The following is a 15883-nucleotide window of genomic DNA, read 5'->3' as shown; positions in this document are numbered from 1 at the left end:
TCCCCTACTAGACTTAGGATGTTCCCTTGGGTTTGCCTCCTCCTATTCACTACCCCAGAACTTTAACATGAGAGTTTGTGAGAATTTGATGAGCTAATAGGTGTGAACATGGTTCTCAATATATAAAATGATGCAAAGCTCTAAGGAAGCCTGCCAAAAATGTGATCTTTCTGAAATGCACCACCATCTAGATGTATTAATGAGAAAAACAAAACAAAGTGACTGTTGACATGTGAACTCACATAAGGCCAATTTCTTTCTCTGGTCATTTCTAGCTTAGATTTCTTATTCAGGCTAAAATCTACTAACGAGCAGTGAGAACTCAGGGAGTAATTATAAAGTTCATAATTTTCCTTTCAGATGTAAATGTTTATATTTTAAGAGTCCTCAGGGACAGAAGAATATTAACATTTAATATAACACTTTTCATGTTTATCCACACAGGAAATGTGGGCGTCCCCTGGAGGATCCTGGGATTGCTCACAGGAAAACAATCTTCTATACTGCGTTCCCAGGGGGCCTCTCTTCCATGGCTGCTGGTCTCAAAAGCACATAGCTGGGCTCCCAGCCCCAAGCATCCTTCATCTTCTATTTTTTATATCCCAAGGAGCCACAGAAAAGTTGTCCCTGCAGACCACTGAGTACAACCCTGTCTCCATCTGTAGCACGAATCTTCAAAGATCTTAATAAAAACAAATCCAGAACCAGGTATTGGAGTGAATGCTGGAAGATCAGAGAAGCAGAACAAGCCACAGCCACCTCACCTTGCCAGTTCCTCGGCTGATACTGTTTCCTCAAAGTGGAAGCCTCTGTGTCCTCATTCGGAATCAATCTCAGAGGAACTGATGCTAAAAGCCTAAAAGCTTAACTAGGCTAAAAGCTTCTAGTTCCTGGTTTTCAGGACTTATAAACCTTTCTGCTTCCTTATCTTCACTTCCTGGGATTAAAGGTGTGAGTCACCATGCATGGCTGTTTTCAGTGTGGCTTTGAACTCAGAGATCCGGATGGATCTCTGCCTCCCAAGTGATAGGATTAAAGGTGTGTGTGCCACCATTTTCTGGCCTCTATATCTGTCTAGTGGCTGTTCTGTTCTCTGACCCCAGATAAGTTTATTAGGGTGCACAATATTTTGGGGAACACAATATCACTACATCCATCTCCTGAGGCTTATAGCCAGTTGCAGCTAAGACCAGCCAGGAAAGCCAGGGTCACATCAGCATCTTCACTTTCTCCATCCACCTCCATTCATTTTCGTGTCCTGGGGCTTGAGTTCACCCTTGTGTCTTTATGCACATTCTTAAGGAAAAATGAGCAGTGGATGACATAATTCATGTGGGACCAGTTCTGTTGACAAGAAAAGCACGTGAAGTCAAAACCTCCAACCTTCCAGTTACCAAAATGAAACCCTCTGGCCCAGGGTCCCATAAAAGGCACATGCCTCTGTGGGATATGTACACAGACTTGCAGCTTTCCATAAACCCACAGCTCTAATAAAAAGGCATCAGGTGTTCCTAACAGGAAGGACACTAACTTCCTCTCCATGTGGCTTCTAAGTCCTTCAGGAACAAAGGATTGTCCTGGCTCGGTACACAGTCGATGGTCATAGTATGTGGAGCTGAAAAAATAGAAAATCAGGGACAAAGCAAAACATGTGCACACATAGATACCAAAGCTCAGAGAAAACAAGGTTTTGAGCAGGGGCTGGAGAGATGGCTTAGCAGTACTTATTACTCTTGCAGAGGACCTGGGGTCTGTTTGCAGAACCTACAAGGTGGCTCACAACTGCCAGTAACTTCAGTTCTGATGTCCTCTTCTGACCTCCTCAGGGACCAGATATGCATGTGGTGCACAAACATGAAGGCAAAACATTCATGCACATAAACTAAAATATCTTTAAAGATACTTGGAGAGTGAATGTTCCCTTCCTTACAGACCTTCATCCATCACCCATCCATTCTCTACCCAGGTGTCCATCAAACCATCCACCCACACATCCATCCACCCATTTACACACCCATCTATTCACCTGCCCATCTAGCCATACACCCACCTCTCCACCAACCCACCCACTCACCCATGCCCCTATTTACCTACACACCCATCCACCCACCTATCTTTCTATCCACCCACACACCCATTCACTCATCCACATACCCACCCATCCACACACCCAGGCATCCACACACCCACCCATCTACACACCCACCCATCCACACACCCACCCGTGCACATACCCATTTATCCACCCACCCATCCACCTATCAATCCACGCCCTTATCCATACATTCACACATCTGTCTATTCACCTGCCCACCCATCTTTTCGTCTACCCACCATCCATCCGAAGAAACAGACTAAGCTGAATCCCTTCTTTCATCAGGTCTGCACTCATTAGTGGGGTTACACGAAGAGACGGAAGCCCGGAAGCAGAAGCTGGAGGTAGGAAGAGGAGTCTAGAGGGACTCTGAAGCACACTGGCTGTGAAATTGGGGGAGATAAACAAAGTGAGCTGCCGCAGCACAGGTGAAGATTAACAAACCACAGGCTCATCATAGAGATGCCAGGACCTCCAGGCTTCCTAGACAAACCCGGAAGTGGCTTCCCGAGCCAGTTTGACAGCTTTTGCTCCAGAGCCGGGGCAGCGAGGCACCAGAGGCTGGCTGAGTCGGCTCTCCTCTGTGCATCTACAGGCTACCGCTGTCGTCTGCCTCTGTGAGTGGATCGGGGCCTCTTCTGGGATGGCAGGGCAGTCCTAAACGCACTTTGACCGGGTTTATGACTGGAGCCGGCTGAGGGTAACAGGTGGCAGCCAGCGGAGGGTGACAGAGGCTGAAGGTGACAGTTGAGGGTAATAGCTGGTGGCTGAGAGTAATAAGTGGCAGTTGAGGATGACTAATACCTGCTGAGGGTGACAAGTGACGTCTCTGGGATATGGTTGTGAGTAGCACCAACCTAGATGGCAGGGGCATGGTCTTCTCTGTGCTCTCTGTTTCCAACGTGCTAGTTCAGCCCAGCCATCTAGAATGTCGAGTTCGTAGACATCAGCCCTGCTCTTTGGCTTTTTGGTTTAATTTTACAGACAGCAGGCCCATGCAGAGCCTCCCACAGGTACCGAGCCAGAATCAATTCAAAGCTTTCTTTAACATCACGTGGGGAGGGAGAGACTGTGACACTCTCTCTTTGTGACAAAGGATTTGGATTTCCCAGTTACAGTGGCAAACTGAGATTCCAATTAAAATGATTTTTTTGTAATTAAAAAGGTACCTCTGAGGTGTGTGGTAGACCAGGTGTGTGAGTCATACTCACAAGGAGCCACTGGGATGATGGCGTGAGCAGGGCTTGTCCCAACACCAATGCTGGGTGCTATACATGGAGGTTAAGAGTCAGCCAGAGCTGATTCAAGCTCTGGGTGAAGCTGAGCCTGCATGGTTGTGAGCAAGGTATCAGGGCTGTCTTCCTCATCTCTGAGAATCAGAGGAGTCTATTCCTACCTCGGAGTTGTGCTTAAGCGTCAGTGGCACACCTTTAAAACCCCTTGCCTGTGATGAACAACAAGTGTGGCCGTAGTCGCTGTGATTTGCATTGTAGGGAGGCGGAGGCAAGGGTTCAGGGTCACACAGATAGCTGGCAGTAGATCTCAGTCCCGGATCCGTGTCTCATAATTCCCGGTGTAAGAACTTCAATGCTGTGTCACGCACCCCATTGCCTGGGAGTCGATGAGGCAGCTTCTCCTTTGCCCTCCTGAGGCATTGCAGAATATCCTGGTTGTGAAACCACACACGGTTCAGATCACTGGGGACTCTGTACCTATTGCTTCAGGTCATGGACTCTGCCCAGCCCTCTGGGGCTGCGGTGGTTGAGACATGAGTGATGGAGTCAGACATCCCTTGGCCCCTGTGGGATACATGGATCCCTGTATCTACTCCTCACCTAAGGAACTTGTAGTGGATGGGCCTCTGGGCCTCAGTTTATTTACCTGCAAAACAGTACCTGCTAGTTAGCACTGTCTCTTTAGGGCAGTGATGAGCACTTAGTAACATAATTTGATAAACAAGTCGTGGGGCAGTGCCTGGCACATTAAGGGCTTATAAAACAATGGCAGGCGGCACCTCTGTGGTAGGATGGAGTAGCAGGCAGGCTGACCCTGAGACGGAAGGAGGCATGGGGGTAGCAGAGAGGACAAGGGCTATTTGAAAAGCTGTGGAGGACTCACCCTGCCTGTCAAGATCACTGATCTCTAGTCTACCAGATGCCCCTTGTCCCTGAAGACGGTTCTAGAGAAGGAGTCTACATTCACCCAGGACCAGAAGGACATTGACCCGTGATAAACACCTTTTCAAAAACCAAAAACACCTAATTATAAGGTCACACCCCCCGAAGGTGTTTTAATTTTCCTTATAATGAATTTGGGGGAGGGGAACCTATTTTTTTTTTTTTTTGAGGCACAATCTCTCTAGTCCAGGATTTTTTCGAGACAGTCTCTATAGCCAGGGATGAACCTAAAGGGGTGATCCTCCTGCCTCTGGCTATCCAGGGCTGGGGCAACAGGTGGGTGTTTTATCTATATGAAAACAGGTTTTTTGTTTGTTTGTTTTTAACAGGCCGGCTTTGAACTCTCTAGCCTGAATCTCCTATCTCTACCTCCAGAGAGCTGGGATTACAGGCTTGCACTGCTATGTCCTATTTATACAGTGCTGGGAGAGGGAACCCGGGGCTCCCTACAGGCTAAGTAAGCCCCTACCTGCCAAGCCACATCCCCAGCCCAGCTGCTGTTAGCCAGACTCTTTAGACAACTTAGCTCCGCGGTTGAGTATTTGCCTGGCATACACGGCCCTGGGTCCCCTCCCCAGCACCTACAAAAATAAAAGGTCACATCTAGCACGAGGGCATCTTTTAGATGCTGTTGGCCAAATGCTAATTGTGTCCGCATTGAGCTGTGATGCCAGGGGGTGAGTGGCATCATGGCTTTGAACCATGGGGCTGGAGGAACAGTGTGCATAATCTTAGGTTTTTATGACTGAGCCTTAGATTTAATTAGGTCTTCATAAATCTAAAACACTCCCGGTCATATTTCATTACTTTCTGCCTCTAACTCCCCTGTGAGATGTCAACTGTTACCCTCACTTTACCTTAGCATTATCAAGAGGTCCAGCGGATTTTAAACTTCTTTCTTTCTCTTGTTGGTAATTAAGATTCCTTTTTTTCCCTCTCTTAATCATGTGCTTAACTTTAACCTGTTTCTGAGAAAATGACAGCTCGGGTCAGATGCTGCCTCCCCCATCCCAACATAAAAAGCAATTACTGAGCAAAGCTGCGTTTTGGAAGAGCCCCCAAGCAGTTGCAACCATCCAGGGTGACCCCAGGAGGAGTCAGATGGAAGCTAAGTAATGAAACACAAGTTCCGAGTATCTGGAAGTGGGGAAACGGATGGCGAGATACTGTATATTCCTTCTCCTCCTGCCTTAGCCCTCAAGAGGATTTCCTGGGGGTTCTATGGACGGTTTTTGCTGAGACCACACACACACACACACACACACACACACACACACCACCTCTCTCTGTGTATGCAAGGCATATGTACACTTGTTTTGGTGTATGTGCATATGTAGGTATGGGTGTGTGCTGACTCCTGTGCACATGGAAACCTAGCATCAACTACTCTCCACCCTTTTTCTTTTCTTTTTTTTTTTTTTAGTCAGAGCCTCTTACTGAATGTGGGGCTCCCTTTTTCAGCTAGACTGGCTGGCCACTGAGCACCCAGGGTCAGCCCATCTCTTGCCTTCCATTACTGGGCTTCCAGACACACTCAGCCATGCCTGGCTCTTGCATGGGAGTTAGGGATCCGAAGCTCCCCACACTTAGGTAGTAAAGCTGATTCCCAACCTTTTTTGAAAAAATGGGCTTATTGTTGTTATAGGTGATGTTACTCCCTAGGAGTATCCTCAGAAAACTTTCTGGACCTGGAGGCCAAGCTTTGTTTCCATGCTTGTTTGCCTTGCTAAATTATGAATTTTTTTAAACCTTTCTCTATTGGCCCTCCCATAGGTCAGTTGGGCAGGTTCTTGCTTCAGATCTCTCTGGAACTAGCTGAAAGATAATAAGGAGTAGCATCATTAGGCTTGGCAAGTTTCTGAGGCACTCATGACAGGACATTCCTGACCTCTGGGATGTATGGTTATAAAAGCAAAGAACAATTCCAAATATTCCTGTCACAAGTTTCTATTTGGACTCTTAAAGGCCTTATCCATGTTTGGGGTCCCTTACAGTGGTATTCTTTGGGGATATTTAAAATAGTTTGAACTCTGTTATCTGTCATCTTGTTAGTCATGATGTGTGTGTGTGTGTGTGTGTGTGTGTGAGAGAGAGAGAGAGAGAGAGAGAGAGAGAGAGAGAGAGAGAGAGAGAGAGAGAGAGAGATCTGCCTGCCTGCCTGTCTGTCTGTCAGAGGATAACCATGGATGTCATTCTTCAGGTACCACTCACATTGATATTTTAGGCAGGATCTCTCACCAGGATCTAGAACTCTTCAGTCAGGCTAGGCTGGCTGACTAGAGAGCCCTACAGATCTGCCTCATTCCACCTCCCAGCCTGGGCATTGCAAGTGCATGCCATGATGCCCAGCTATGTTTTCACTTGGGATCTGTGTGTAAACTCATACTCTTGTGCTCAAAAGGCCAGCACTTTACCAGCTGAGCAACTCAACAGCCCCCATAGTCACAGGTCTTCTTCCAAGGGTGATTTCTGTCTCCAGCTTCTCCCAGATGCTACCTACTGTGGCCTCCATGTCTTTCTACCCCCTCTCCTTGGTCCCAGCTGAGTATGCTGGCCCTTAGCCCTCACCAACATCCCTCCCATGTAGCCCCTCATCACTTCTTACCTGGATCCTGTTCAAGCCTCTCCCTTCCCTAGTGGAAGCCCACTCGTTATCAGAAAACATGGCTGCTCCGGCAGTTCCTTCCGTAAACCAAAAGTTTCCTATTATCTACGGTATGGAGTTCAGAGTTCCCAGAAGGGGCCTCAAGGCTTTCCCTCTGCCAATTCCAACTATCCTCCTTCTTTCACAAGCATATCTGCACATGATGGCCTTGGGTTACATCCCAGCAACTGTGGACCCACACAGCACTCATCCAGCCTAGCCTTCCACATAGACTTCCATTTAGATGTGATGTGCCCCAAGCCTGTGACAGCCCTCCACTTTTCCTCAGTCTTCCTGAGTCCTCCTGGGGTCCAAACTCAGCTCTGAGATCCCTCTTCCAGGAAGTGTCCCTTGATCAGTCAGAATCAGCCATCATCTTCCATGTCCCTGCATGGAATCTGCATGTCACTCAGAAAAGTGATTTTCATCTCATGTTTGGTCTTGTGTTATGACTTACATCTTCAGTGTCTCCTCTGATGTAAGTTCCACCCTCCCCCTGGCACCATGGTGGGAATGTGGTGGCACCTTTGGGAGGTGGGACCCAGAGGAAGGACTTCAGATCATTGTGTACCCTTTAAGGAAGTGACAGCCTCGGCCTCTCTTGCTTTGCCCCTGCACTCCCCGGCATGATGCGCTGCCCCATCAGAGGCTCCAAAACCACAGAGCCAACTGGCCACACTCCTGCAGCAGCTGGGAGCCAGAACACAGCTCTCCTCTTGAGAAGTCTCAGGTACTTATCTTGTTCTTTAGACATTGGCTGAAGTCTCTGTTCCCACAGTAAGTGCCTTGGTGTCAGAGCCCTGTGTTACTGGGCCTGGCATCTGTCCCACTCTATAACTCAGCATTTTTTAGGAAGTTAAAATGGTAGCATTAAACAGCATGGACCACAATGACTAGTCAACCCCTCGGGGCCCTGCTCCTTTGTGTCTGTCACAGTTTTACTAAACTGGCTATGTTTTGTGTTGTTAAGAAGCATCCAGAAGTTTAACAAATATTTATTGGGAATCTGTCCATGTCTGAGTTCAGTGAAGGAGTGCCCAGGTGGAAAAGGAAGGACCCCTTTCTAGTGAAATTTTCATCCTAGGGAAGGAGTGGGACGATTTAAAAGCACACAGTTAGCCATGAAGAAGGCAGAGCAGCTGAAGGGTCAGGAGAGCTGAGATGGGTGAACAGAAACCTCTCTGAGGAAGACCTTACTGCTGAGGAAGCGACACCTGGCCAGGACCTGCAGACACCATCCATGTGTCACACTGTGCTGAGGACGGTACTCCAGGGAGCCTGGCATGTTGCTGGGAAGAAGAGAAGATCCACAGGGCTGAAGCGCAGAGAGTCGATGGTAGAAGAGCGGGCATTGAAGACAGGTCATGGAGGTGATGGTCCGGAAGTCTGGAAACATCAGTCAATAGTCCCCAGCATGAAGAATAAAGTCAGGGAAGGGTGTTGCACAACAGAATTAAGGACATTTGCTATCATGGCCACTCCAGTTCCAAGTGTGAGCACTCTGTTTTCAGAAAACAAGATGGGGATGTGACTCAGTGGTAGAGCATGTGCCTTGCACGTGTGAGAGCTGTGTTCTAACCCAAGCTCTGTGAGAGAGAAAATGGCTCAGTGGTTAAGACCACTTTCTGCTCTTCCAGAGGACCACCCAGATTAGATTCCCAGCACCCACATGGCTGCTTACAGCTGTCTTAATTCCTGTCCAAGGGCATCTGACACCTTCTTCTAACCCCCACAGGTACTTCATGCACACAGCACACATGAATACATACAGGTAAAACTCTCATACACATAAAAATAAATACATATATGTGTGTACATATATGTGTGTGTGCACACGCATATACATTTACTGTTATAAGGTTAGCACTTGATACATTAAAGAGGTGCTCATTCATGCCTTGGTCTTCACAAATTTCCTTGTAACATAATGGTGGCACTTGCTTCGTGGAACCCAGCCGCCATCCTCCGCACCGTTTTGCCCAGTTCTCTGAATGGTTCTTGCCACTGTTCCTGGTATCCTCATACCTCTGAGACTGTTGGTGATCCTTATCTCCAGTTGTGACTCTTTGTGAGTGGTCCGGTTAGCCTCACTGGCTAGAGACACAGTGCACAGATTTCTAGAACATGTTGACCTCTGTAACCCTGTGTCTTGAGAGCTCTAATCATGGCTGTAGAGGACATATTGAATTGACACACATCAGAGCTTGGGAGAAAGAAAACAAGGAATGGCATCTATGGGGTGGCCGCACCATGTGGTGTGTTTGGGGGTTCTGTCTGCATTAGCCCTTCTTGTCTTTGTAAGCTTGTGAGCATGTCCTCAGCTCAGCTGTGGATGAAACCACGGGCTCAGAGCAGTCTACTGACCTAAAGTCATGGAACTAAAGAGAACCCAGACCCTTCTCTTTCTTCAAAGGCCATGTTTCAGGGTTAAGAGTATGGGCTCATGGTGCCCACTCTCCACTGGGTGCACAGGAGAGTTATTTACTCTCGGCTGGAAAACAGGGTGATAACGGTGCTTTGTTTGTTTGTTTGTTTGGTAGCTCACATGCTCATAATGTGCCCAGTGGGCTGTGTGACACCAGTGGTCTGTGTGACACCAGTGGTAAGTGCCACAGCGTATCTCTCCTTGTCCTCACTCTCTCTCTGCTGTATGCTGCTGCTTTTCTAAAAGCATGGAGACATCTGGAAATAGAACAGCACACAGCTTACAGGAAAGGGAGGTTTAGAGAAACCAGAGTGTCTCAGCCAAGCTCACAAATCCATCTCAAGGCTAAGGCACCCGCCCTGTGTTCCTGGCTGCTTCCTACAACCTTATGTTATTAGTATTATTATTATTTTGGCCTGTGCACTCACATTGATGTCACACAGCTCTGCACATGTGTCCTTCATCCTGTGTCACCCCAGCCCATACTGTTCCGCTAGCATCTGGATCGTGTTCTTCCTTGTTCCAAACCATCTGCGTATGCAGTGGTCAAAGTCATGGGCATCTGGCTAGGAAGGGGCAGTGGTTGAACCTGCCTAACCATACCCAAATATCTCCATTGAGAGAAAGGGGGGGAAGAAGGGAAAGAGACCTGAGGAGGATGAATGTGTGTGTTCCCACACCTGGGAGATGAATGTGTGTGTTCTCATGCCTTGGGAGACATGTGTGTCCCTGGATCCATTTCTCTCCTATGTGGAATAAGATTTCTAGCCCATTTTTGTTATGTTCTTGAGATATAGTAGTACTGGGCCGTGAGATGAATCTGCATGAGAGTAAACAGATGAGGTGGGAGACAGAAGCAAGACACCCACCCCAGCCCTGTCAAATGTACTGAGTGCTCTCCCTTGAAGCACTTGAAAGCTGTCTAGGGTGGAGGGCATGATTAGCTACAGAAATGAATTTTTCCCTCTGCTTTTAAGGATGGAGTTAATAAAACAATATCAAGGAAAGCGCACTGCCAACACCAGAAGTTTCTGCAGAGTTCCATCTTGGCTTTTCTGGTGCCAGGAGGAAACCCTTTTCTCAGCCTGTTTTAAATGAATTCTTTCCAAAGGCCTAATCAGTTCCAAAAATCAGTAGTAATGCCTTACACTGAAAAGGTGCTTCGTGGTTTTGAAAGAACCCCCACACTCTATTTCTTTAACCTTAACATTGACTTTGTCAGGTAGGCAAGGAAGACGTGTCTCTGATTACATTTCTTAGGCAGGAATTGGAGGCCAAAAGTGAAGAGTGTGGCTAAAATAGCAGAGGTGTGGCTGGAACCACGTGTCTCAAAGTGTCTCTGTTGTTTGGCTTGGGGTTCTCAGTGCTGGCCACGGAACCAGAGATTCACACATGCTGGGTACGTGTGCTACCACTGAGTAGCACGCCAATCACATTTTTCTTCCCATTAGCTCAGAACAAAGGTGAAACATATTCATACGGGGTCATAATGTTGTGGCCTTCTCTTGCAGGTCTGGTTGTCCCTTTGCTATCTCAGATGGACTCCACAAGATTCCCAGAGGAAACCGTCCTCATAACGGGAGGAGGCGGATATTTTGGCTTCCGGTCAGTTCATCTACAAAATATCTTCATGGAATTATTTTACTGCATGGTTTTCAATTTTCACGGGCTTTGACATGTTTGTATAATGCTAAAATAAAACCGAACTCTGGTGTTCACTGCTCAGACTTGAAAATTGAAAAAGCACAGATTTATTCCACTTCAAGAAAAAAAATTTATTTTCAAAACCTGTAAATTGGGGCCTGATGATTATTCATTTCACCAAAGATAATTTTTTAAAGCTGTATTCATTTCTTTTCTCATCACTGTGACCAAACACCTAACAAGAAGAAGTTTAAGGGGGGAACATTTAGCTGGACTCGTGGTTTAAAGGGATACACCCCCTCTCGAGGGGAGGACATGACAGAGGAGTGAGAGGCAGCTGCTTGGGTGTCCCTGAAACCCGAAAGCAGAAAACCAACAGGAAGCTGGGTCTGTCTATCATACGCAAGGCCCGCCTCTGGTGGCCCACTTCCTCCAGCAAGGCTCCAACTCCTAAGGTTCTATAAACTTCCAAAACAGCACCACTAGCTAAGGACCCAGTGCTCAGTGACCTGAGCCTCTGGGCGATGATTCACATTTACACCACAGTAAGCATTCTGTCACAGAGACGTCACTGTCATTTACGTTGTGGAAAGGATTCCTGTTGGCTTTGTTGTTTGTTTGTTTTCAAATTTTAAATAAGACCTGCAGCAATGAATACATAAGGTAAGTGACTCAGGATGAGTTAACAAGACTTGGGTAAGCCCTACCTTATGGCAAGTTATTTCATATACTTTCCCCGGACACAGCTGGAGAGTGGCCTGATCTAACGCTGATCTTTCTCACCTCAGCCTCGGCTGTGCTCTGAACCAGAAAGGAATCCACGTGATTCTGTTTGACATCAGCCAACCTGCCCAGAACCTTCCAGAGGGAGTCACGTTCATCCGTGGAGACATCCGCTGCCTCTCTGACGTGCAGACAGCCTTCCAGGACACTGACATTGCGTGTGTGTTTCACATCGCCTCTTATGGTATGTCTGGGAGGGAGCAACTGAACAGAACCCTGATTGAAGAGGTCAACGTGGGCGGCACAAACAACGTCCTCCAGACCTGCCTGGAGAGAGGCGTGCCCAGGTTAGTCTACACGAGCACGTTCAATGTCATCTTTGGAGGTCAAGTCATCAGAAATGGGGACGAGTCTCTGCCTTACCTGCCTCTTCACCTGTACCCGGATCACTACTCCCGGACCAAATCCATCGCAGAGAAGAAGGTGCTGGAAGCCAATGGCTTGGCCTTCAAGCAAGGCCATGGTGTCCTTAGAACCTGTGCACTAAGGCCGGCTGGCATCTATGGGGCTGGAGAACAAAGGCACCTTCCCAGGATAGTGAGTTACATCGAGAGGGGCCTGTTCAGATTCGTGTATGGGGATCCCAACAGCCTGGTTGAGTTTGTCCATGTGGATAACCTGGAAAAGGCTCATATTCTGGCCTCTGAGGCTCTAAAAGCTGATAAGGGCCACGTTGCCTCTGGGCAGCCCTACTTCATCTCAGATGGCAGACCTGTAAATAACTTTGAATTCTTTCGGCCCCTGGTTGAGGGCCTGGGCTACACGTTCCCATCCCTCCGCCTGCCACTCACCCTCATCTACTGCTTTGCTTTCCTAGTGGAGGTGACCCACTTCATTCTGGGTAGGCTCTACAACTTCCAGCCTTTTCTCACCCGCACTGAGGTTTATAAGACTGGCGTCACACATTATTTCAGCTTAGAGAAAGCCAGGAAGGAGCTGGGCTATGAGCCTCAGGCGTTTGACCTGCAGGAGGTAGTGGAGTGGTTTAAAGCCCACGGTCATGGCAGACGGTCCGGAGGTGAAGACTCAGGGTTTATTCTGTGGGATGGAATTCTGGTCCTCCTCTTGGCGCTCTCTCTTCTTACCTGGTTTCCTTCTTCCACAGTTCTGCCTGTGTGAAGAGCAAACAGCACATAGGAGCTGAGCCTCCTCCCTGGGATGGTTTTCAAGAATGCAGGTTTTTAAAGATGTTTCGCTTTATTTGGTACCACTCCCGGGTCTTCAAATTACTACTTAACAATGAGTCATTAAAACCCATGGCCAGGGATGGGCTACCTCCTTATAAGTGGTTGGTCAGGTATGCTCCTGAGGCTTCCAAAACAATTTTGGCTGTTGCCAATGCTCTTAGTTGCCCACCAGAACTAGATAGTATGAGTCTATTACAGAAGGCACCATACACTTTAACTACAGCACACAGGAAAAAAAAAATCAAGCTGGAACGAAACTGGATGCATCCTCTCTGCTTGCCAGATTCCATTGTGCCAGAAGGTTCTCTGCAGGCTGCTGGAGGAGAACAGTCTTACTCAGCTGTAGACCTTGCATCCGGCACTACCAATGCCAGGCAAGGCATAACCTCTGGTGCAGCAGAGGTGTGTCTGTTAGGGTAATAACCAACTACTTCCTAATTGAATTGGAGACCAGCTCCACGGGAGCACATTTGTTCCTGGTACTGTAAACCTGGCCAGCAGCTCATAGCTAGAGAGGTCATAGCCAAGTGAGGCCTTCAACTGTTACTTTGCTAGACAGAGAAGCTGTGCCCATAAAGCCATTTTCTGTTTATTTATGTGTATACCCATAGATTAGTGCTGCTCTCCGCCATGATCAGAGAAGCGTCTCTCTGTAGCGGTCAGCAGTTACCTTCCGAGACTCGTAACTGGTCCAAGTGCTGAGAATAAGTAAGTGTTGGATGTTCGTCCATAGACAGGACATCAGTATCACCCCCTCCAAGTCTCATGGAGCTCTGTAGCAAAAGCGGTGGAAAGAATGTAAAAGCTAGAGGAAGGAGAGGAGTGTTGGGGAGTCTGTCTTCTGAGAGTGACATGACCCCTGTCCTCATGAACGGACGGTAGCTATGATTGCCTTATCTAGACCACACAAGATGGGGCCTGGCACCATTCTGACATGGGAGGGAGAGGAGCTCATGATACTGGTCCTCCCTGAGGAGCTGAGGGCGATTGGTGGTTTCCAGGGAGGGAGAGACACTGAGACACTTCCTCTAATGGTATAGTCATGGCTAAGTGGCCCCAGGCTCCTGTGAAAATCTTAATGAATGAGAGAGAGAGAGAGAGAGAGAGAGAGAGAGAGAGAGAGAGAGAGAGAGAGAGAGAGAGAGAGAGAGAGAGAGAGATGGTGTTTAGAAAGGAATCTAGTAGGGAAGAGATCCATGGGAGTGGGACCAAAGAGGGTATGAGGGTGAAAATGATCAAACTACACTTTATACATGTGTGAGAATGTCATCATGAAACTCTCATATATAATGTAATAACATAATAAAAAAAAAGGAAAAAGGTGGAGTCTCGGATTAAATATTCATTACTTTCTTCTGTCCCAACTGACCCTGTTGGGAGACAAGAAGACACAAAGGTAAGTTCCAAGTGTGGGCTCTGTGCCCTTGAACCCTAGCTGCGTACAGCAGGAAGTCACTCCGGAGCCAGGGGAGGGCAGTAGTTGGATTAGAAATCCTAACTTGGGTATCTCAACGATGAACCCATGTTCACCTCATACACTGTGCGAGCATAAAACAGGGAAAGTCAGACTGATATGGAATGGCCCAAACTGAAGCTTGGATGGTATCCCTAGCAGACCAACCTCGGGGGCAGTGGCTGCTCCAGGGAGGAGCTAGTTGTGCATAGCAAAGGTTTTAGGATCCTCTAAAATCCCTGCCCTTTGTGGTACAAGGGCATCGCACCTGTGTGACCGTGGATCATATTTGTGTTGAAGCAGAAAGGTTGGCAGCCTACTGCAGAGGACCCTTCTGAAGATTAAATTAGACATTGACAGCACATGCACGCCACCACTGTTACCAGGACTGTCACTGTACGGCCCTCCTGAGGGGTCTTTTCCTGGGAGTATTCTCTTTAGAGGGCCTATTGCTGCTGAACTTTCTGGAACGTCTTGAGTGCTCCCCGGAGCCTGCAGCAGCATGTGCTCAGTGTCTGTAACATTCCAGCATGTGGGAATAGACTGAAGCTTAGGGCAAAGCTCAGCTCTGATGGTTAAGGACAGTGCTCAAGCTCTCCGTGCTTTTAAATTTGAAATCACACTATTACCCCACCGTGGTGCTGCTTAACGGGGAGGGCGTGGGCTCTGAAGGCAGCTTCCAATGGGGAACAGTGGCAGCATTGTCTGGCCAGCCCATGAACTGCTGTGGAAGATGTTTATATTGCACAGTTGCCTGGGAACCAGAGTGGGAAGAAGAAAGTCTTTACTGTGCAGGGAGGCAGTAGCCAAGTGCGATGCTGCAGTGGATGGTATACAGAGTTATTCTGGGAGGATTTGAGATGCTAACAGCTGCCAGGGCCCCCTTGAATAGAGTCTGGATACTTTGGGGAATGCCCTAAACTTGATGCCATGAGACCCACATCACCCATGTGTCTTTGTCCTTAGCAAGCACCAGAAGCCTCTGGAGAACTTGGTTGTCCATGTCTGAGAAACGGGACTGACCACCCTGGCCATTTCTTCAAAGTAGCCCATCTCCCAGTGTTTGTGGTGATCACAAGGAAGAAGTGTTGGGAGTGCCTTTATCATAGGAATTTCCCCAAAAGCAGGAGGAGGGTGTCATTGTTCTTAAGACGGTGTTTTGTAGTCTGTCTCTGGGCTCTTTGGGGAAAGTGGCTCTGCTATCTAGAGACTTTCAGACTAGGAACGCCACAGGATGTCCCTGGGAGAGGTTCACTGACACACAAGGTAAGTACCACTGTCACTGAGAGGTATCATGGGCCCTTCAGAGTGTGTTCTGAAGGGCATCATGTCTGGCACTTCCGGAATGGCTCATCACATGATGCTGCAGGCCAGTCTCCCTTCCATGTCACAGGTGTGTCTCTGTATGACTGCTGGACATTGTCATGGTATAGCTCCTTGTGTCCCCTAAAACAGGCAATTCAGGAGGGTAAGGT

The 15883-nt window shown here is 47.9% G+C and overlaps 1 protein-coding gene and 1 long non-coding RNA gene across 4 annotated transcripts in view; one reads left to right on the top strand and one right to left on the bottom strand.

The window, feature by feature from the left end:
• The window catches only part of LOC121829438 (uncharacterized), a 3780-nt gene extending 28 nt beyond the window's left edge, over positions 1-3752 (bottom strand). Inside the window, exons 1-4 of one of the 2 annotated variants that reach the window (XR_006072246.2) lie at positions 2900-3752; positions 2335-2478; positions 1532-1615; positions 1-1344 (exon numbers count right to left, since the gene is read on the bottom strand). The exon at positions 1-1344 is cut by the window's left edge and continues 28 nt beyond it. This is a non-coding gene — a long non-coding RNA (uncharacterized LOC121829438). Of the gene's footprint in view, positions 1345-1531; positions 1616-2334; positions 2479-2588; positions 2728-2899 lie in introns of those variants that run through there. The other variant, XR_006072245.2, reaches the window with a different exon arrangement.
• Sdr42e1 (short chain dehydrogenase/reductase family 42E, member 1) lies at positions 2596-14275 on the top strand. Of its 2 annotated transcripts, none has more exons than XM_006986358.4 (3): positions 2596-2712; positions 10853-10946; positions 11774-14275. In XM_006986358.4, the coding sequence occupies exons 2-3, from the start codon at positions 10879-10881 to the stop codon at positions 12885-12887; spliced, it is 1182 nt and encodes a 393-aa protein (XP_006986420.1). In that variant the 5' UTR covers positions 2596-2712; positions 10853-10878; the 3' UTR covers positions 12888-14275. The 2 variants fall into 2 exon arrangements, with proteins under 2 accessions (XP_006986420.1, XP_076428309.1); XM_076572194.1 differs by lacking the exon at positions 2596-2712 and adding an exon at positions 9462-9518.
• Positions 14276-15883: the final 1608 nt, after the last annotated feature.

The sequence above is a fragment of the Peromyscus maniculatus genome, chromosome 5, assembly GCF_049852395.1.
Source record: "Peromyscus maniculatus bairdii isolate BWxNUB_F1_BW_parent chromosome 5, HU_Pman_BW_mat_3.1, whole genome shotgun sequence".
Taxonomy (NCBI): domain Eukaryota; kingdom Metazoa; phylum Chordata; class Mammalia; order Rodentia; family Cricetidae; genus Peromyscus; species Peromyscus maniculatus.
This window is presented reverse-complemented; position numbering and strand designations above follow the sequence as displayed.